General features: G+C 34.2%; 1 protein-coding gene across 1 annotated transcript in view; it reads right to left on the reverse strand.

Annotated features, from left to right (window-relative positions):
- The window catches only part of LOC105196798 (zinc finger protein 423 homolog), a 103,731-nt gene extending 79,667 nt beyond the window's left edge, over window positions 1–24,064 (reverse strand). Inside the window, 3 exon segments of the mRNA XM_026135574.2 lie at window positions 8,672–8,734; window positions 9,530–9,610; window positions 23,682–24,064. Coding sequence (XP_025991359.2) covers window positions 8,672–8,734; window positions 9,530–9,610; window positions 23,682–23,721 — 184 coding nt within the window. The 5' untranslated portion in view covers window positions 23,722–24,064.
- Between the last annotated feature and the right edge of the window lie 337 nt (window positions 24,065–24,401).

Raw genomic sequence — 24,401 nt, forward strand, 5'->3', positions numbered from 1 at the left:
CGTGGTAGGGTAGGACGTGCGGAGGCCGCGAGAACGAAGGGTAACAACGGGAATGAGCGGGGGGGGGGGGTGAAGGGAAGAAGGAAGGAGAGGGAAAGAGGAGGGAGAGAGAGAGAGGGACTTGGAGTCGGTCCCGAGGGATACGTAGGAGCTGCGCCACGGCCCGAGGCAGCTCGTCACCTGGGACACCCTTATATCGCCAAGTACAGTCGTGTCGAGAAAGCGCCATTGTACGTAGAGCCAGTTCTTCTTGCTTCTGGATCAGGAGTCAGTTGAGACTCGTGACTTCTACCTGCTTGTCACGAAGATTCGCTATGTCTTGAATGTCCAGTGAGGATAAAAAAGAAACCGATGATTAAACTCCATATGTCAGGTGATCAGCAGCTCTGAACTTGACTGAGTTGAACATAGCTAATCTAATTATTCTTGTATCGAGGAATATAAGCTGACATGTCTTCAATATTTATTAGAGATTTATATCGTCAAATTTTTAAACATTGATATAAAATGTAATTTTATAAGTACACTGAGAAAAAAGAGTTGTTAACTTGATTAAAATTTTCAATATGATTAAATTTTTTCAGTTCAAATGTTTATGTATTTGAAATGTACATGAAATACTTGAACTTTGATATTTAAGCATTTATACATATATTTAATTTAAATACATAATACTTCGATTAAAGAAATTTAATCAAAATTTTAGTCAAGTTAACAACTTTTTTCTCAGTGTATAAGAATAAAAAGTAAACAGAAAATTAAATATTCTTTAAACCAATAAAAGAATTACGTTGGAATTTTACATAATTACTTAAACATAGAGAATAATTTATGAAATTTTTATATTTTTAGTAACACTTTAATATGTTACATATAACATGTATACTTGTAATTGAATATCTATTCTTCATATCTGTTATTTTATGAGTGCACATAAAGTGGTACTTATATAAATTATAAATAATATTTAAGATATGATGGTAAAATTAAGTATTCCCGAGCGAACGCTTTTCGAGAAAATGTATCAAGAAGCAGCAAATTATTCTGTATTTTGCTCGAGTTACATTACACATTGTTGACACAATGAAACGTGCAGTTGCGACCTTATGTGAACGCGCGATTTTCCAAAATGCTTTGGAAATCTATGAAAGGCTTACGAAATACAGTTTTGTTAGTAGATACTGTATCGGGAATATAAGATACAAAACGTGAAAAGCCCAATGAAAAGGAAAAGAAGAAACGTATTAGAGTGGAAGAGGACAAAACCGGGAAAAAATGAACGAGACGGAGATGAGGCTGCTGTGCGAGATGAAGACAGATCCGGTGAAGGGGAAGGAAAAGTGAGAGAGTTTTATTAGTGGGTGCCGGTATCGGGAATATAAGACGCAACAACGTAAAAAGGCGAAGGTACCGCGAAGAGAGGAGAAACTGGAAGATACAACGGACGGAGAAGGAGGAATCGCGAGAGGGTGAGATAAGGAGAAACAGAGAGGCAGAGAAAGAGTAGCAGCAATGAGAAGAAGAGAGTAGGTGAGCGCGAAGAGGCAGCGGGGCCAGGTCCCGAGGGACTCCGTGCTCTCCTCTGGTGCTGCCAGCACTCGGGAACGCGAAAGAGGGAGAGGATGGCAGCGGAGAGCAGAGAGGAGGGTAGGGGAGAACTAATCAGCTCGACGCATGCGCACGGGGCTGCTCTTAGGGTCCCTCGGGATTCCCCTGGCATTCCCCATAATATACCCTCTTCTCTCCTAATCCCCCGCCGCATCCTCAGAGCGCGCCCTCCCGAACCCGCCCTCTCCCCCCAGCCGCCCTCTTTACCTCTTCCGCAGCCAAGGCTCGGTCGCAGCTGTACCGACCGGCTCTACAGGACTTTCCAGCTTCCCAGAGGGGAGTCAAGATCAAGACCGCTCAATGCGATTATTTTACGTTGATTATTTTACATTGTGTACCTTGTTATTATAAATCAGAAACGCGCGCAGAGCCACATAATACATCGAATCGCTTTATTTCAATATTGCCCTTCCGTTTTATATTCTATATTTTATCTTTCCTCGATCAAGATTACGTGTTTCTTAAAATAAATTGTTGCCTCTTTTTGCAAATAAAATTATACATACACAATTATAATAAAAATACCTTAAAATATAGATAAATAGAACGACTTGCTTCAATAGCAAGAGAACAAAACGTTTTTCCTCTCCGCATTTTTTTTTTCCAACTATTCGAATCTGTCACAGCAATTATTACAATATCCAACGAAACAATCCATGAGAGAGAGGGATATTTCGAGTGATGTTACAATCTTCCCTGCCGACCGCCGTCGCCGATTCCCGCCGGCCCCCAGCCACCGCGCCGCGCCGTGCCAGCCGTCACCCACCATCGGGCTCGAGTTGCCGGTTTTCCCCATCGGAATTCGAGATCCCCCATTTTCTTAATGTCAGAGATTTCAATCTGTCACGAGAGCGGCTCGGCAACTTTTCGCTTATCCGTCCGACAATTTCCACGACGGCAGACCCCGCCAAAGTTTTGCGCACCGTGCAATTTAGCTCGCATTACTTTTCGCTGATAATTCGTCAGTACGGAAAAGAGACTTTTTTAGATAAAAAACTTATACACAAATCAATCATCAATTCAATATAAATCAAAAGAGAAAAATTTAACTATATATTTATATCTTTATATAAGGTATAATAAAAATACATGAAAGAATTTTTCTCTTAGAATTTATCGTCAAGATTATAATAGGAATAATATAATATTTGAAGAATTTTATTAGAATTAAATTTTTAGTGAAATTTAGTAAAATCTTTTTGTTATAAAATATAATAGTTTGATTAAATTTTACTATAAAAGTAAAATTCTTTAAAGTCTATTTATATTGTTTCTTAACTTTGATTTGAGGACAAATTCTAAAAGAAAGTTTTTTCCAGTATTTTAGGATTAGATAAGAATCAAATCTAAACTTAATTCAAGTATAGATATAATTGCCAAAATCAATTTTCAATTAATCACAGGATATATTTATCTATCTCATTGTTAGTCACCTATTTCGAAATCCGTATGGAAAGAAATCGAAATTAAGTGTTTTATAAAAAGAAAATTTTAGCGCGCTAGACTATCGATTATCGCTGCATTCGTACGCAATAATAAGAAAAAGAAAGAAGGAACAAATGGAAAAAAATTGCTAGCATATAATTCGATTAAATAATCGAATCTCAATGAGGACGACTTTGGTTTTTCAAAAGTCGACTCTTTTTGTTTCTCTATCGCTTTTTCTTTTCTTCAACTGATGGTTGCAGTAAGGTGTTAGCTTGCATTTTTTTTTCTTTCTTCAACACTTTAATGCACCTTTACGGAGACAGCAAGTCCCTCAGATAATCCCTGGATGACGATAATAATAACACTAGTTTATTGCCGAAAACTATTTTAAATTAGACAAGGTTTCTTATAGATTTTTGGGTGCCGAAAACGATACCGCAAATCAAATTTTATTAGCACGTCAGGTTTCCAAGATAATTGACGTTAAATGTGTAAAAAATAGCATTTTTTGAGATATTTGAAATTTTGTTATAGAAAAGGCTAATGTTATCTGAAAGTTCTGATATTCTGAGATTTTTATGTAAAAAAGCTTAACATCGATGTCTTGAATATATTGTTCATCCCCTATGAAACGCAATTTTTCTATTATAAGATCTTGTGTTTTAGCCATGCTATGAAAGATTAAAGTTGGGAACTACTTCTGAGGTAACGTCGCATGTACTATCGACGTCTCAGACGGCGAGTGGCAGTAGGAAGAGAATGATTTATTATTTTTCCTCCTGTAGATCATACAACTTTTGTTTGAAATATTTTTGTCGAAAATGCATTTGTTTCGAAAAAGTTGAAGTAGGTAATTAAAATGAAACCTTAAATATGAATATACATTTATTAGGATAAATTACACCGTGTATGTGTATCACTAACCCCCTAATCCACGAATATTATAAGTATATGTATATAACTTTGTCACCTTAAGCGGAATATTTGCTATCTCAACAAAATTTTTTAATTTTTTATATCATGGCTAAAAGAAAAAATATCAAAATATAAGGAGAAATGCATTTTATAGGGCATGAACGAAAAGAATTATCACGCGATGTCGATTCCTCCCAAAAAGTGGTGCAGGTGGCTAAAGTGATTCCTCAATATGATATCCATCGATATATTCCTTAATCAAAATCCTATTATAGACTTATATATTGTCTGATGATATGCTCCCCAAGTAGTTATGACATTTATTCTTTCCAAAATGATATACAATTTAATATAATAGCTTCTTATAGTTATTATACAGTAATGTAATAAATTGTATTGTTTGAACAGCTTCAAATTTAAAAAGCAACAGATACGATTTTACGTGTATAAAAGTGTAAAATATAAAATAACAAAGTAAAGAAGACATAAGTATCAAGCGCGAAAATTAATGCGTAAAGTTAATTTATATGCCTTTCGTTATTTTGTTATTTTAATAATCAACAATCGTTATTAATCCTTTTTTCTTAAATATAAAAAATATCTATCCTATATTTTGCAGGTTTTCTTTTATTATAATCTTATTTTTCTCTTCAATCTCTTATAATTTTATTTATGGGTATATAAATATTATATGTGACTAACCTGATACTTTGAATCGATACGTTTGTGCATCTTTAAGGGGCGTCTCGACGGAATAATCGCGTGGTTAGATTGCGTGTCACAAGCGTTAGAAATTCTTATTGGGTGTATGTGCCGCGCATCAATTATCACCTCACCTTAAATAAATCAGGAGAGTAAATGCGTTATTACGTAAATGGATTACTGAAATTGCTTATTGGATTATTGATACGCGTCTAGAAAATGTCGAACTATATGCACATGATATTGAAAATAAATGCTGCACTGTGAATAAAAGAATTTGCAACTTTCATACTGGAGCATCATTTCTTCGTACACGCTAATACTTGAAAGACTGGCGTAGATGAATGGTTGTTCTTCTTCAAATGTATCGGGATACCTAACTTTAAATATAACAGTTTGACGAAAAAGCGAATGCGAAAGTGCACGCCACATCAATTACGTTCCGCCGAGTTGAACGACAGACTTGGAATATTCGAAAGTGAAACATAACTTCAGTGCTAATATCTTAGCAGTTACTTGACCTGTGTTCATTGTGTATTTAAAGATTAAAGTGGCTTCATAGCTCTGTACTATTTTAGCGAAATAATGTAAATTAAATGTAGAGGAACTCTGGCTACATTGTAAAAAGATTACATGTCGAATTATAACTATTATAGAGGATAATTTTGGATAAAAACTATTAAAAGTATATATTTACACACGTAAGAGTAAAAAGTTATAACTTACAAATAAAATTATTTTTTTTTACAAAATAATCGAATTTTTATAGAAAAGTTGTGACAGCGTTTTAAAATGCTCGTTAACATCAGTATTATTAAATTATTATTTGTCACTTTAATATACAATGTTAAATACTTTAGCTTCTATGTAAGATTTGAAGACCGGTAAATAATTAGCTCTCAATTTGCGTGAGAAATGATAAAAATGATAAAAAATGTTAGATATCAAGATCCGTTTTAAACGAACAAAGTTTTTTTTGTTTATTTTTGTAACGCGTAAAAAATTTTAAATGTATCTCAAGCGAAGATTCTCACCACCAAACACAGCGAGGTTTATCTCTCTAGAATATTCAAGGATAGATATTCAAGGGCAAAAGCTCGAAGAAACATAGATCCCTGAAGGAGGCTATTTTAAAAATCTTTGTAAAGAAGAGACTAAATACGAAAGGCTTAAAGAAACAAGTCACAAAAGCTAGCTTTAAGAACATTCACCGATCGTTGCGAACGAAGGCATTAGTGTGTTCGCTGGGTTGAAAAACGAGGGAAAAAAAGGAGGAAAAATAACGATGTCCCAATGGTTTAATGAGCGGCGTGGGTACACGGAGCATTAAAGAAGCGAACGAAGCCCGATGTTTTCAGGTAAGCAGACGGACGAGGCATCTCCCGTGGGAGTGCGGGCCGCCTCCTGCGGGAGGCAACCTCGTTCTCCGCGAGCTCCTCCAAGCCGGTTTTACCTCCGAGTATAAAGCGCGCGCGCAAGTACACTTTGCGAAAGGTAACCTGAAATAATAATCGTGCCGTACGTACGGGGGGAGCGGATAAAGGTTTGATCTTCCTGGCCTCCTCGGGGAGGAAAACTGCTGGATACTTGGGAAAGGTACGAATCTTTCGAGACAGTTTCGCTAGTTACGTAACAAGGGCGGTACCGTGGGGCACACGCTGCGCGCACACAGGGGACGCGGAAATTTTACTTAGCGCAAAAATAGTTCGGATAGAAACTGTCGGGAGACTGCGGAAGAAACGAAAAGTAGACGTCACGAGAGAGATACTATCCAGTTAATCTGTTGACCGTTTCGTCGACTATCTTACGATGAAAATAAAACATTTATTTGCGGTGGGACAAATTTAACAATTGTAATAAAATAAATTTTAATATTGCGCAGATTTTTGCCCATTACTCCTAATAAAATTTTTACAAAAGGATTAAAAGTGGAAGAAAACATTACAAAGCAAATTAAGGAGGTTCTCCAGTTTAAAAAAATAGAAGGAGGTTACGTAACTTTTACTCTCATATATTTTTTAACAAAGGAGCTTTTATGAGAATGTTTGTCATTTTCAAAATATAATGAATAATTAAGAAAAGAACTTTGTCCATTTTATATTTGGACCTCTCGTGTACTACTGAGACGAGTAGTACATCAAATTGTGAAGAGCATGAAAAGTGTAGATTAAAACAGCACAAGTGCCAACAGCCACAATAGATGTAAACTAGTGTTACGATCTCATCAATGTGGTACGAAAAGTATATTAATTTTGCTACTTATGCTTGCAAAATGTTTTAATAAACCGATGGTGTTTTATTACACAGTTAAAAATATTTTCACATCTTTTTTTTATAGCCAGAATACAATCTAAACGTATTGTAAATAAAATGTAGTACCACGTTTGCATAATAGGAGAACGTAACAGTGAAAAAATGACGTTATTACAGAATATTACTGCACATGTAAGAATAGCATTGTTGTCTTACATCATATCACTCATTTGGTATCTAGGATATACTAAATGTCTTGCTGAATAAAGATATATGAATACCTCTTCTAAGGATGTTAATATATTTATAGCTTTGATGAAAGCAACCGAACAAGTAGAACGATATATTTAAAATACTAGATAAAATATTCTATACATGAATATTTTATACTCTTACTCAAAAATAAGTCGATGAAATTATTGTATTTTTTTTATTCCAAAATGTTCTTTAAACTCTATTCTTTCTAATGAGTTTAGTTTTTCACAAATTGTATTTTGTTTGTGAAAATTTATCTAGAAATCTAGTTTTTCACAAATTGTATATTGTGTTTAAATTTATACTTAAAATTACTCTCCACTCTGTAAAAGTCACAATCAGTACTATTTTAGAAAGTTATTCAAAGAAAACTGCACGTTTAAAATATTTGAAGAAGAAAATCAGAAATGCCTACATACCTATTAATCACAAACCTATTCTTAAAATTTCATTTTTTATATTATGTGGACCATGAAAATCTCCTTAAGAAAAATTTTGAATGACAGATATCTAATATACATATAATTCTATTAATGAGACATTTGCAATAATTTGTAATAATTTTATTCAGAAAAATAAAAAATAAATAGTTAAATTGTCGCGGAATGTATTTTCCGTATTTTTCATTGACCCCGAATGTCGATGAAATACTTGACGATAAAATAATCGAACATGCATACATTCGCGTACAACCGCGTTACCAACGAGGGGTTAAAATCCTGTCATTCTGTCGACAAAAAGCCGAATGCACGCCTCATCATCCGCATGCGGGAAAGAGGCGAAAAATGCGCGATGTCAGCGCATTGTTCGATGCACATGCACTCGTGCTTGGGATAGGTACGTGCCGCGCGTCTTCCCAAGGGAACGAGGAATCCCATATTCATGGGATTTATGGCGGGATCGCGCTTCTTGAACACCTTCGAACAACAATGACGATGCATCGCGACGCATTGTTGCGTGCCCGTAGGGCAATTCGAGTAATGCACCGGGATGCACTGAGCGACTTTCTCTTGCGCCTCTTCTCTTTCTCTCGCAATTTCTTCGCATTGTTACGCAAAAGAGGCCGGTTTTGTGCATGCGGGACGGTTTTCATTGCACAAAGTAATCGATTGTATTGCAAATTTTGATAGAAGATTATACGCGCGTTGCACGAAATGTGGGAAATAACAAAAATTTAAATTTGATGTTCCAAAAATTATCCAAGTGTTCAAGACGACAGATCTTACGACTTAAACGATGAGATGCAGTGATATTTTAATATACAGCCAGAAATATTAGGCACCTTGTATTTATTTTTTAATATTTTAACTAGAAGAATTTAAATAGAAATTAAAATGTGAATTATTCTTTGTTTCACAAGAAATCGTATGATACCTTTAAACTTATGAATGATGCCAGTAATCAATATAAAATGATACAGACAAAAGAATTCTAGCTAAACGAAAAGAGTATATAGGTGCTTAATAATTTTGGCTAAGGCTGCATTCGTATCTTTTTAAACATTTCTTACCTTCTGACTGACGGCTGAACGCTCGTTGTAGCTCTTCCTCTTCCTCTTCCTCCTCATCATTCTCTGAAACATAAAACCATACGATTATTGTTTATTTAAAGAAATTTGCTCTTTAATTTATTTAACATTAATTATTATATATAAATACAATGATTCTGGTCAATATCAATGCTTACATTATAAAAAATATTAGAAGATATATAAATAAATTGCATCGAAAGATAAATAGAATGAAAGTAATTAAATAAATTTTGTAATTTGTTGCAAATGATTTAATTAGGTTGCGCTTTCTATCTCACGATTTTTATTGAGATAACTGTACCCTATATAGTCTAGTAATGGGTAAAAATTAAGATAGGTCAATTGTTTACTTAATATATTGTTGACGAAAATAGTTCTTTGTATAATTTTATATATCAACGTGTCAATATGTTAACAAACTTATTACTTATAAATGTAACATTGGATTACTTTATCATCCATTTTTCAAACACTTTTTGTGAAAAATAGGAACATAAGTCATATTGAGTACAAATGTACCCAATATGACCTAAATAGTACTTTTTATAAAAATCTTCACCGCACATAAATATTTGAAATTGTCGCATATTTTAAATTAATATTTAGAAATGTTTGCTACTTTAAATCTGATTATCAATTTTTAATTTTGTACTCAGCAAAAAATTCGAAAAAATCGCAAAGCTTAGGTAGGCCATGTAGAGCACAGTTACCTTATATAAAGTGGAGAACGTTCTATTTATCCTGTATGATTCACTTGTATAAACGTTGCCACCTGTTGTACGTAAATACTAAAGAAAAGTCCATGAGAGAGCTGGCAGTCTAACAAATAACACTCACGCTTAATCGCTGTCGTTTCGTTATCCTGTTCGGCCGCCTCCAGGACATTCTGCTCGTTACCGTCGTCCCACTCTTCGTCCCCTGCGCAGAGGGAGAAGCCACCCGTTATTAATTCTATTACATTTGCATATCGCCGGTAAAGAGCAAAATCCGCAGCTGCCGCAAAGTACATACGACGCAAACGCACGATTCAGCGTTTTAAATCTCGTTGAGAAAAATTTTCAAAGCCGTCGTAATGATCGTTTTTAAACGCGTTTGTATAAACAAAACTATCTTGTCGTGAAAATCGTTCGCAGCACTTCATCAAAAACGAAACAACGGGCATCGTTGTTTGTCGACGTAAAATATATCCGGTCGGTGCGCGCAGGCCGCACCGCATCACCCGTTTGTCACGTGGGACCGCAGAATTAAACTTAAAAATTGCACCCTCGTCCGTACTAATAGGTCGTTTGTTATTTTGCATAGGTCTCCCACCTACCACTGTCGCGGTGTCGTGTCCCTCCTCGCGAAGTGATTAGCTTTTTCATTGTCGCGGAGAACGGCGTGTTTACGCCGTAAACTTGCCACTCCGACGATTGAACTTCAATTGCGTGGAGTTTCTGAAGGCGCCAAAATCGGAGTGCATTTCGTTCTGCTCGCTCTATCGAGCTGTTGTCGGAACGACAGCATTTGTCATTGTTAACGATTAATTAAGCTGACAAGCCGCGTGAACGTTCTCTACTAATTGTTGAGTGATTTATTCGAAGGTGATTTATTCGAATTATACTCGAAAAGTTGTATACGTGTACGTGTACATGAAGATGAATAAAGATATATCAATTGTCCTAATCAACAAATAATCAGAAAGTAGTTAATTAGTATTATCCGCTGAGAAAAAAGTTATTAGCTTGACTAAATGAATCAACTTGATTAAATTTCTTCAATGTTTATGTATTTAAATATATTGTGTATGTTGATTAAATATATTTTCACTTCAATACATAAATACTTGAACTGAAGAAATTTAATTTAATTAATGAGTTTAGTCGGGTTAACAAGTTTTTTTTTTTATGTCGAAGTAATAATAAATTTAATACAAGCTCCATCATACGACAATGTTTCTCAAGTGTATGTTACTACCATCAATAACATGTCAAAATATTTTTTAAAAATTTTAAAAAGTGCATCTAATAAAAGAAATGCATGTGTGCAAATTAACTTTGATATAATCGAGACCTAAACATTACTTTAACTGCGTGTTGAACGTCAGACAAGAAATGTCAAATCTACAGACGGAGCGGTAGGGCTTAAATATTCCAGAAGACACGACGCGAAGGTAGCACATCCTTCGATCATGCACCTCGGTGCTCTACGAACTCTGTCAGCTGTCAGGCGTGTCTCGCGCCAAAACGCGGTTCGCGTTACTGGCGCGATACCATAGCGGTTAATGGTTCATCCATCATCGTGTAACCGAGAATTTTCAACGAATTTCGGTCGATTTGTTAATTGTTCCGGGATTAAAGCAAGATGTGTACCCGTAGATTATTACTCGAATTTTTCTTTTAGGTGAGAAAAAATCATTATCTGTAATAAAAAATATTTCCCAGGGAAACATTTCTTCCAATTTTGTCTTAACATTTTTATAAAATATCTAGTATTGTAGAAATATTATTTCTGGAAAAACAATTATATCGTTCACGCTAACGTATTCAATTTAACGTAAAACGTAAACAATTTGACGATGAGGCGTGTTGAGCCCTCTTATCAGACAATAATCATAAAGGTAGAGGGTGGGATCGGTTGTATCGGCTCGAGGGCACCCACTCCGCATATACACTGTACCTATAACGCGAGCGCGTACGTCGTTTCGCAACGAGCCAGTGTAATACGACCTGGCCTAGACGACGCTATTCTCAAGATGGTCCGGGAGAAGGTCGACGAAGGTGGCCGCGCGCGCGATGGAGAAGAGGGAGATAAACTCACGAAAATACAGGTTGCAATCTCGGCCGAGCTCCGTGGCTAACGTTAAACGGATGTGTTATTATAGCTTCGGCATGCACGCCGGGCAAGATAACTGCATATTGCGGCTTAACCCCTTCTACGAGGATCATTCGAGTCACGATGCCTCCGTCTACCGATAATGCCTCCCGCGGTGGAAGTATATCGCATCTTCCAAATAATAACGTTTATCTTGATTCCTAGGAATTTCCAGAGTTCGCGATTTCACTGCCTACGTTTTTGTCTATACGAATTTTTTAACGCCTTAACTCTTTCAATTCCGAATTAATTCTATTTGAAAAAATTTTTTTTCTTTATTTATTATTGTTTCTAATAGTGTAGAGATGGCACCCTTTTTTTCATAATTTTTCTATTAACGATTTTGGAAGGATCAAAATATGTTCTGTTGTTGTTGTTGTTTGATTAGTTTGATGAATAGATCTAAAGTGTTACCTTAGGGCAACGATGGGTGCAAAAGAGTTAAAGCGGTTCTTACAGTCTTTTCGTATAAGAAGATCAAATTTTGAAAGTTTATAATTATTATATAAGTATTACTGAATTTTTCAAACTTTTTGTTCGTATAGTTTTTTTTTAAATAACTTTTTACAATAGTATTGAGTTTTATGAAAAAAAAAATCTTTTTTAAATACTTTCTCAAACAAAATATAAGAATTTTTAAAAAAATTATAGATAAGAAAAAATGGAATTATAATGTAATTCCATCAAAGACTTTATACAAACTCAATGTTCCGATAAATTAGCAGATAACTCAAATGCTTCATTTAAAAGATAAAACTATTAATCTTGATGTGCCTTAAAATTAAGATATTTGTAGCTTTTGAAAGATGATTTTTACAGATAAAATTCTGTATCTATTCAACCTCTATAGATATAATGTCTAACAATACATAAAACAAAAAATTCAATTCCGTCGATCTTTTCGTGGCTCTTATAGCGTGGATGAAACGAGTTTTCGATACAGTTTGAAGTTAATAAAAGGTTTCAATAATTTTACGACGACATCCCTCTCATTTCGTGTTAAGTCTGTGAACCGACCGCACTGGTAAACCCTTCTGGTTGCATCAGGGCGCGTCCCGCGGGACATCTCGATCCTCGAGCGGAAGTCGGCAAAGGTCCGCGAGTCATTAATCGATACGGCGTGAATAAAGGAGCGCCCTGTGGATTATATCCGGGGTGCGCGCGATATCTCTATCCGCGTTGCAGCCACGCCGTACGTCTTGGAGTCCGTGACAGGCAAGCAGGCAAGCAAGCAGGCAGGCAGGCAGGCAGGCAAGCAGGCAGACAGCCGCCGCCATTGGGAAGGGCCGCCGCCACTGCGGCGATGGGTAGTTGAGAGGGTAGGGAGGGTTGTCGGGAGGAAAGTCGAGGGAGATCCCGAGGGACCGCGTACCCAGGGTAGCTCTGACGCGGACTCAGACTCTCGAGGGACGCGAGCATCCGCCGGCGACGGCGCCGTTGAGCCCCCTCTGGCGCCGTCAGCGAGGCACCTGCCTCCTGAAGGACTCGGGAATATTGCAGAGGACCTTTGCTACCTGTCACGCCGATTCTGCGCGCGTTTGTCAACCTGCAGCTTCAAAGTAATGTAATTTTCGATTCCGGAAATAACAAAGAGAAATATCGTGATTATTTAACCACATCGCAATATCACCCATTAAAAAATAATTCTCTTATAATGTTCTCTTGCAATTAAAGGCCAACCACGCAAACTTGTCGAGAATACATGTGCATGCATGATTGTACAAGTTTATTAGAGTATGTAGATGTCAAAACTGCATAATTATTTATCATTTATCATTTATTGGTATCATCATGAAGCTCATTGCGTAAAGCTCATAAACACAAGTTAATCAGATAATGAAAAACCAGCCTGTAATAGTCTTGGATAGACTAGCAGTTATTTTTAGTTATTTGAACGAATCTCAATTGTTTACTAAGCGAGCACGATTTAGAGCGTTAGCAGAAGAGGTACCGAAAGACGATCTCTTAAATCGACATCGTCGTTGCGCAAGGTGCATCGCCACAAAAGCGACACCAAGTTTGCGGACTTGTCAACGGGTGGCCGCTTCTCAAAGGAATACCGCCGCGTCACGGGAATGTGTTCTCGAGTATGTCTTTTGTAATGCTCTCCTTCCTACGAAGTACGCAGCCTTCTGCATACCGCCTCCTATTAAGAAGCACGCACATGCGGACGCCCGTCTGAAGTTTGCCAACTTCATCTTCCGCCTTCTAATTTTGTACGGACAATCTAACCTTGTCGCGATCGTTGCAGTGCTGCAACATTGCGCAGAAAAAAAGTCCTTTATTTTCCAAATTTAAAAATTGAAATTTGCTTATATAGAATTAAACAAATGTAATTTGTTTACTTGAAGAAATTTTGTATGGTTTTATAAATATATTTTCATTATTCATAATAATTTTCAAGAGACGAAAAATATTGGATATAAAATAACAATATCTTCAAATTAAGAATTACAAATTATTTTTTAATATTATTATCAAAACAATCACATTATATTCTTTAGATAACTATAATATTGAAATAAATATAATACATGTACATATATATGGCTCTGAAATTTAAAATTATTAAATTATTTTTAAGATTTTATATTCTTACTTATATATAAAATACTTATATATATAATTATTGTAAAGTAGACCATTAGTTTTAATTTAATACTATTTTTTTCTGTACGCGTTGTCTTCGAAATTTTCATTTATGAACTATTAATTTAATATACGATGACTTACTGATATATTTTTTCCAAAGCATAGACAGTTTCTTTAATACTGTCATTACAAAATAATTTTGAAGTTAGAGAGATAATGAGAGAGAGAATACGCGAAAATTTCTCTTAGACACCAATCATGAATAAAAGTAATGGTTACATTTAATATAGTTTTGACACAAAAATACCTATCGAAGTGTAACAAGAGACAAGAAATGGGTAGAATTGGAAGTCACATAACGTATAGAAAGTGGGCGCTCTTCGTAGACAATAATTTAACGAGAGGCCGATAACTTAATCCGAGTTAGCGGACGCGTTATAATGATTATGACCGCCGGTGAGGACTTAGTGCTGTCACTGCAAAAACTAATAGCGGCTTAAGTTTTAGAGAAGCCACGATTAAACGGCTTAAAATGCTAAGCCGGAAATTTACATTGTACCAGTAATGCGACCGCCCGCTGTCCATTCTGATAATCTGCTACTACTGAAAAGAAAATAACGTAAGCAAAAATAACATAGGCATTGTTTTGTTATTGATAACGTCGATAGTAATCTATCTTGCATTACTTATACTAACAATAAGTATATCGAAAACAATTACCAATTAATTAAATTTATTAATTGATAGCGTTATCAATTAGTTATATTACGTTGAGAAAAATATTTTAGTATTATTAAACCAACTTCTTTATGTATTTCTTGTTGGTATAATTACTAACAAGAAGTATGTAAAGAATATATTTTGATGTTACCAATGAGTATTTTGATTAACGTGATTGGACTTTTAATTTTTACAATTAGAATGTTTGATAGATTTTTAAAATAAGTCTGATCTGTATCTTTCTAATTGAATCTATTAGATATCTAATTTATACAATCAGATTTTTTCTTTCGTGAATGTTATCATAATTAGTTATCATACTAATTGCTTTTAACGTAATCTTTTTATAAAACTAATTTATTTAGAAGCAATTTGATTCGAATGCAAGTTAATGTATAATTTTCACTTTAATTACACGTCTTCAATGCAGTCGATCGAATTTTGGCTCTAATGTTTAAGGTAGAAAAAGAGAGGGAAATAATCATCGATAAGCAAGCGCCGCTCTGGTTCCGGATCGTTAATCATTTCTGCGCGTGTAAATTAATTCCGGGACGATAATTATGCATTTATGCGAGTACGCACAAATTACAATCACGTTCCTGAGGCATAATGCACATGATTCAGGTCATTGCGTCCTACTCACCAATTATAATGCGCTTATCTATCGAGTATATTTAGGCGTTCCTTCATACTTGCCATTAGAAATGCATATGCACACCGCCAACCAAATTTACATACGATATATAATGCAGCTCTAATAACGCATTGTACAGGTTGATAAATTAAGATTTCTCTAACAATATTACAGTAACAACAATAGTACAGTTGCATTTCACAGTTTCCATAATGTGTCCGTTGTCGTACAAAGATACCAACAAGAAGATTTTTACTTCATAAACGAATATTTGCGTGAGTTTTTTATTCTTTTCATACGATGCACCTTCTTTTATGTCAAGCTGACAATAATATGTGACAAAAATAATTAATTGTAATTTTAGAATGCTAGTGTGAGTGAATTTTCACTCAGCTGCTAATTCAAGTTTAATAAAATTTTTATTCTAAAAATTTTGATAATTTAAAATAACATTTAGTGAGATTTTGTTTACATTAAAATAGTGTTACTTTATTTATTTTACCACTATGCAGTTTAAAGTAAAAGGAGTTTAAAATATTTTTATAAAAAATAAGTGGTATAAAATTCTTTATTATATGGTGAATTTTTATCAAGAATAGTGTCAATGTAAAAAAAAATGTGAATAATGTTAATATTTATTTAGCGAAATATTTGGCATTGATAAAATTATAAACAAAAATTTGATTAAAACTTAATCTTGATGAGCGTAAAACATAAATTTGACGAACACGTCTGCCCATTTAATTACGATTTTCAAAAAAAAAAAAAATTTGAAATGCGTAAGTCGGAATAATTTCAAGTCTGCAGATGCAAGCCGATATATTCTCATTAACGCAATTATCCTTCGTTCAACTGCTACCTACCGGTTGTCCACGTTATGACGAGGGCATTGGAATCCATTAATACGGCTTCGGTCGCGCGCAGGTTCATTATCGTGCATTAATTAGCAACACCCTATATCACTGGCAATAGTATCGGTCCGGCTTGCTATTTCGTGGCTAACCACTGGCTTGTGACGTCCTGACCACGCGATAGCAATCGGCTTGATCCGATAAAAGACGACCGTTTATTTACTGCAATAAGCGAACGCGTACAATGTTCGTCGGATATTTTTCTACCTATCTACGTCTTCCACGTTATTTATTACAATACTATAGGATAAATCTAACAATCTGGCCAGTAGGTTCACATCGGTATTAACACAGTGGATTAAAATCTTTCTTGCTGGGATATTTAACACATATTGATACATTCAATGGATTGGAAGGAAAGTCATGTACAATAAACGATGTTACTATATTTTATTTAAAAAACCGTCAATCTAGATGGCTTAAATACATTCTAACGTGATACCTCTAAGTGTCATTTAGTGCAGATTGTATGTAGAAGCGTTTGTATTCAAATTAAAAAAAAAAAAAAATGGAGCAAAATCAATATTTTCGTTGTTTAATGTTGTTTTACTTTCGAAAAGAGAAAAACGCGATGCAAACGAAATAAATATTTGCTTTTTTTAAGAGACAATCATTGAACATATGTGCTAGAAATGCTTTACGAAGTTTCGTGCTGGTGATACGAGACTCGAAGATGAGAAGCGCACTAATCAATTGACTGCCGTTGATGATGATGATGAAATACAGACTTTAATCGCGAATAATTCACGATACACAACGCGAGAGTTTACCAGAGATACTCCATTTATCACATTCAATCGTCATCAGGCATTTACATAAGCTGTATGAATCGTCTTGATACCTTGAGTGCCGCATGATTTGTCTGAAAAAATTGAATTGACTACATCTGTAATTCATTACTTAAATGCAACGAAGAAAATCCATTTTTAGAACGAATAGTGACGAGCGATGAAAAATGGATTGTTTATAATAACGGTGGAAAAACAGTCCTAACCACCGTTCAAAAAAGCTATTGATTACTTCACAGTCTGGACTTCATCCGGAGAAGATCATGTGTGTATTTGGTGGGATTGGAAGGATGTCGTGTATTACGAGCTTCTTTCAAAGAACATACGGCTTGATTCAGACAGGTACTGTGCCAATTGAGTAAACAGAAAGAAGCTATTGCAGAAAGACGCCCAAAATTGGCAAATAGATAGAAAGGGTATTTTATTCTATCAGGACAACGCTAGATCTTATATTTCTATAATCAGCCAGAAAAAAACATTACAACTCCACTGAAATATTCTATCCATATTCATCAGACATTGCTCCTTTCTTTAATAAAATTTTACAATATTTCAAAAATATAAATTCTTTTTTTATGATAATGAATTTTTCTAAAGTTGATGAGCTTATTTTAAAATTATTTTATTAAGAAAATATTCTTTATTATAGATAATCGTTATTTAAAAGAAAAAAAATAGGTTGAGTAATTGCTTGTCTTATTAGCGGAATTATGGTTTTCTGTAATTTTGATATCAAGTTTTTAATTTGTTTATTTAATTTAAGAAACGTTATTATTTATAGTAAAAAAAGTGATTTCGATCGACGTAAAAAAAAACAGTTTATGTTTCGCGAAACAAAAATTTGCAAATACTGTTGTTTTATCTTATTTAAATCGTGATTTGCGAAACAACACTCCTACTCATCAATCAGTACTAATATTTCGACAGTCGAGTGCCTTTTACGTTCACTATTGAAATCCGGATGTGGCTACCGAGTAGCGACTGGTCGGCTCGAAACGAGCAATGTGAAAACTTTCGTTTCCGCTCAATCGTCAATTCTACCAACAAACGAGAAATGATACGAGTACCGCCGGTGCGATCGCAATTTCGGTGAATAAAGGGCCTGTATCATACACACGATGCTACGTACAGCTGTCGCGTGCCTGTGAGATCTTTCGTGATCGTAAATCGCATTTTTGAAACGTTTATAGTTAGAACTGAAATCATTATTAATTTGCAAGATCCATTTTGATTTTGAAGTAAACTACTTATATTTTATTTATATTAACATGACATTCACAAAAAAGATTTCTGGATTCAAAGCTATTACTCTTCTATGTATATCATAAAATAAAATAAATTTAAAGATAATTTTAATTATTATTGCGAAAAAGTAATATTTTATTCTTTAACGAAAAAATTTTTGAATTTAGAATAAAATAATTTTAGTGTTGTTTCATTAATTTTTTTGACGAATTTTCTTGACAAAATCAGACAATAGAAAATTATGGACAAATCTTGTAACATTCTTGATTTAACAATAGATTGATCTGAAGAAAAGTTAAAAAAAATACTTCTTAAATATACTTAATATCACAAAGACTTACAAAGGATTACAGATAAATATCTCATCTCAAAACATAAAAGCCAATGAGAACTCGCTTTACACGTAGAAGCTTTCCGTAGATACATACGTTTAATTGTAATGCATTGCATCTTTCTTATGAGAAAGCGCTGGTTCGTACAGTTCCCTATCGGTGTCCCAAACTATATAGCGATTAATTATAATTATCGTGCGTTATAATATTGAGCAAATTTTTATTCTAAACATAAGAATATATACATAAAATTTATTGTATACTATTCTCGTCCCAAGATAATAAATCAGTGTTATTTAATTTGAAAGCGAAAAATAGGAATTATATTACTTTAATATTGCTTTATTTTTCTACTGCATAAGTTGCAATAAGTACGTCAAGAATATTTTAAATCTTGTTAGAAATCCTTTTTAAGAGGGTATTTCTTACCCTCAAAATTAAGAATCTTTTTGCATTAAAAAAATTTTTTTAATACTTTTTTCTACTTTGCAAAATATTAAAATAACTAAATATTATTATAAAATGTAAATAAAATCTTATTAAATGTTGCGTTTAAATTATTAAAATTTTAATAATAAAAGCTGTGCTAAATTTAAATTAGCATTTGAACAATTTATCCATAATAGCAGATTTAAATATGTGAACAAAATAAACTAAATATATAAAATCATATTTGAAACGGAAGTACACACATACTTTTCTTGTTCAAGTTTAAATAATTTTTTACAATAATAAAGACTTGAAGGAAGTATACTACGAAAAGTTGTAAAATAAAGATAAGAGGTGAATGAAGAACTGTTGCGCGCGGTGTAGCAACGGAAAGAGACTCGAAGAAACAGCAGGTTCAAAGGAGAGGGGAGAAATCGGTAGTGGAAATGATACAAATAGAGAGAGAGAGAGAGAGAGAGAGAGAGAGAGAGAGAGAGAGAGAGAGAGAGTGAGAGAGGGGACAAAAAAGGGAAGAGGAGAGAGGTTGAAAGGCTAGAGAAGCGAGATACGCGCGCGAAAGGAGATGCAGGACGAGGAGGACGAGAGGAGTGCAACCAGAATTGGATAGGATAGGCGAACTGGTGATTACAGAGGCCGGGGATTCCCTGGGGACGAGCGCCGGTCTCCCGCGGGTTTCCACCTAATTCCATCCTGGCTGACTACTGACTCTCCTCTCCCTCTATCTTTCTCTCTATCCATCCCGTGTATCTATTGCCTCTCTTTCTGCTTCCAACCGTTCATGTCTGCTGATGTCCTGCTCTATCTCTCTCTCTCTCTCTTTCTCTCTCTCATTCGTTTTTCTCTTTCTGCCTTCATGATGAAACATTCCGTCCTCCTTTTACCCTCTGCATTTGATCAATCCACAACCCTCTTTCTCTACTTCTCTTTCTTCCTTTCCGAACATGCGTTTTCTTCTTCTCGTTTCTCTTCCCACGTTCGTTTGTTTCATTTTTTGCATTTTTCTCGGTCTTTATTCTGCATTTATAATTTGCCTCTTTCTCACACCATTTACTCCGTCTCATTTCTTTCTTTTCTTCTTTATCTTTCATTCTTTACAGCAATCGTAATTCAATTATTCGATTGCACGTATGCTCCCGATCTGCTCCAACAATCCAGCATTCTCGCATGATGCCGGAGCAGAAGTTTAACTTTTTACAGTTTTATTTTTCCCTGTGTTTTTCACTATTCACCGTGACGAATTGACATAGAGATGCTGCGTTACATGATAACTGATACCGTTACCAATTGACAAAAATCAACTTTTCGCGAATGGAGCAATTACTTATATATTTTTCAATTTCAAGAAACCAACTGTGATTTAAAAAATGAATGAGACTGTTAAAATTAATGATTTAATGTAATTTCATATAGCAATACAAATTTTTTTTTATTATATGTAACTGTGATAACTCAATCAGAAACTAAAAATTAAATTAGATAAAATTTTGAGAGTAGGTATGTCATTGTTAACGACAAAATAGATAAACAGTGTATAAATGCGTAAATAACGAACATATTAGTCGAATTGTTTTCGACGAATTTTTTAATTTATTTTTTTGGAAATAAAACCTCGTACGAAAAATTCTATTTTGTTTAGATTATTTACTCGCCGCTTTTTAAAAATACAATTATAATATAATAATTTAATGTAATTGTATAATGATAATAATGATATAATTACAATAATTCCAGACAGCAAATAATAAACGTTTCTTTATTAAGTGTAATTACGATAACTCGAATTGAAATTAAAAGCTCAATTATTAATGAATAAAAATAGTAAATTGCGTATATAAATATATAAATAACAATCTTGTTAGTCAAATTGTTAATCAAATTGTATCACATACACATCTGATAAATTTTTGATCTATTTTCTCGGAAATAAAAAATCTTTTTTAGATTATTTATTTTTAATTATATTACAAGTCACGTTTCATTTTGTACATTGCACCAAAATAAAATATAATCTTGATGTAAAATCATAAAATGCAAATGTACAATTGTTAAAACAGTAGAATTTTCAAGTTTTAAAGTAACTTGGAAAATTTGGTCGTTTTTGTAATTACTACAGTGTTATGGTAGACTTTCTGCAACAATAGCGGCTTTCGGCACTCGTATCGTACGTTATTTTTATGCCGGGGTACGGTTGCACGTATCTGGAAGTTTCGCGAAGCACCCTTTTAGCCAAGACTTCTTTTTCGCCACACTACGACACTTTCACACGGATGAACACCTTGCGATGAACTTTGCTATTATTCGCGTGTCTTTGTGACACAAATGTGAGAGCTCATGAACGTTAATTCCGTAAAGCCGCCGTCACGTAGGGACGGCAAATTTGTTTTATTTTGATTTTTTCCCTTGTGCATTTACCGCGCGCAAAGCTTCCCTCTTACCTTTGCTCTTTTTGTTTCTTTCTCGGTACAATCGCAAAAATGCGAAATAATTTTTAATATTATTTCGAACTTGGAAAGAACGATTTTGATGAATCGCAGATTTGAAAAGAATTATATTGAATCATTAAAAATATTATTTTGGATGGATATTTAAGCTAGTTTTTAGAATGTCAAAACTTTGCAGCAGAATAATCATGTTTGAATGTCTTATATAATTCTTTTGATAGTTCAACATAAAATTATTTTCTGATCTGCATCTAGCTAAATTTTTAGATACTATAACACACATGTCAGTTATCTTAATTTATCTCAAGTCATAAGTTTTATGTTATGATTTATAAACGGTCTAATACTTGCTTGTAGATAAAATTAACAATAAGTTAGGTGCTAATCTAGCTTGTATCACGAACAAATGTAGTATCAAAGTAACAAACATTGTTTTATACATAAGCAAAAACATGAAATTTTTTTTAAAGAATTTTACAATTTTAAATAGATATCATTTGACCACATGAAGAAAGAGTAACAGCAAAAATATGGATTTTGTGGTTCTTCAAATTCAAATCGAATTGTATACTATACGTATATAATGAATATTAATCTCAGAAAAATTTCAAGTTGAGTATAGAAGTAGTAGTTTGAAGATTCGGGGAGTTACAGTAGTTGAATTTCCAATATCATCCAAGCACAGTTATAGTTATAAAAGGATAATTGGTATAATAAAACTCCTTTGGTATAATAACAATTATAAAAGTGCAATTTTGTCCCGAATTTTGTCTAGATTTTTTGACCACCGTACTAAAAATTTAATTTTTTTGTCAGTGTTGTTTAATTCTTTGAAAGGGCAAACTACTTCCAAAAACTTTTTGATTGTAGCAATAACTCTTTTTGGGGGTAGTTTACCTCCTTAAAAAAATTAAACAACAGTAGGAGGAGTTTTGATTTTTAATACGATGATTTTTAATACGATGAGAATTATTCCGAAAAATTTTAGTCAAAATCTCACTATTATCACACAAAGAAGTTTTAACCCCAAGTTGCCAACGTTATTTTTAATTATCTTCCTTGCCATATCGAGATCTGTGGAATCCTGTAACTTTGTTACACTATATTTTTGAACAGAAAGCATATTTTTTAGCCTAAAATATGTGAAATCGATACATTAGAACAAAATAAAGATATTTTTAAGTAATTACAATTTTTATTAATTCATTCAATTCGATTTTTACGCATTATTAATGAGAGATAGAAAGACGCGAGGTGTTAATAATATCAGACTTTCCTACTAAATATAATGATAACTACGATTGCCAGTTATTCAGTTTTTGGCCAAAGACTTTAGTTTTTTGAACGATTCTCCGGTTCTCCTATAGAAAGAAAGAATCTTCTGTCAACCCCCTTAAAAGTTTGATGATTTTTTTTTGAGAGCATTGTAAAAATGTAGATTATTTGGATGCCGGCAAAAATTGATTTCCGGTAAAAGAGCTAAATTTGATAATATTTTCTTGTGTAGTAATGTAATATTGGCAGTAAAAAATTGGCGAGTAATTTAAGTAATATATTACCTAAATTGCTCGTCAATTTATTACTGTCAGTATTGCATTTCTATAAGGAGAGAGCACCGTATGTGTGATATTTCGTTTTGTCATTCCAATTGGTTGCAAGGTAGACAATTTTTCTATCTTTTCTATTTTTTCTATTTTTCGATCTTACAAGCAATCGGAATATGCATCGAACTTGTATGATAATATGAAATATTAGACTAAGAAAGTAGAAAATTTGGCTAGTAGTAATTAATCAAAATTGTGATGATGATGTAATAATGTAAAGTCTAGCTTTTGACGGGACAATTTTGCGCTTTCAAGGTTATTTCACTGTTTCACCAATTTATAAAATATCGTGATTTTAGCAAAAAATCCCATTAAAAAATACTTTATAAATTTTATCAAATTGCGATGGTAAACCCAATATGTTTAAAGGGTGATAAAGTTTTGAAAATATCTGGTCACATTAAAGAATGATGACTTACGTTTGAGTGATCGAGGCTTTGCCTGCTTCCTTCTGGACATATCACCGCACTGGCACGCACTTGCGAACGTGAACAGGAATACAGGAAATCAATGGTCACTCCTCGCTAACATGTCACTCGCACTCGTTGAAAGCTCGAATTTCGATAAATTCGTTATCGCGTGACGTTCTTTGGCTGTCAATTATTTTATCCTTAAGAACCGGTGTAACTGTGAACGCGAAACTCGAAGAAGACACGCGAAGTAGCTTCGAATTTCGAAGATTCGCGCGCGCCGCGATCGAGTATCGAAACGCGGATACCACGTGGTCTGTGGCGCGGATACCACAAAGAACGTACGAACGAGCGCGTTTCACGTACGAACCGGCGACAATCGCGCTCGAAGGACGCGCGACGAATGACGTGACTGAGTTGCATCTGCGGAGAACCACTGGCGCAAGCGTTGCGCAAGCGTGTGATCCGCGCGGCCGCTCTGCGCGCGATCCACTCGCCAAGCTTTTTAATTTTTGCAAATGGAAAAAGGAAACATATCGGAGTTCGATTTTGCAATATGTCTATGCGCAATATGTCTTTCTATAAAGAATCGTTTGTAAATTTGTATAATACGTTTGTTCGTCATAGATTTGTTATACGTATAACATCAGAAAACTGTTAGAAAAACTAACACCATTATAAATACTATTTATGCATTGTTTCTCTCGTTAATAATTGTAAAACACAATT

Source organism: Solenopsis invicta, chromosome 2 (genome assembly GCF_016802725.1).
Source record: "Solenopsis invicta isolate M01_SB chromosome 2, UNIL_Sinv_3.0, whole genome shotgun sequence".
Taxonomy (NCBI): domain Eukaryota; kingdom Metazoa; phylum Arthropoda; class Insecta; order Hymenoptera; family Formicidae; genus Solenopsis; species Solenopsis invicta.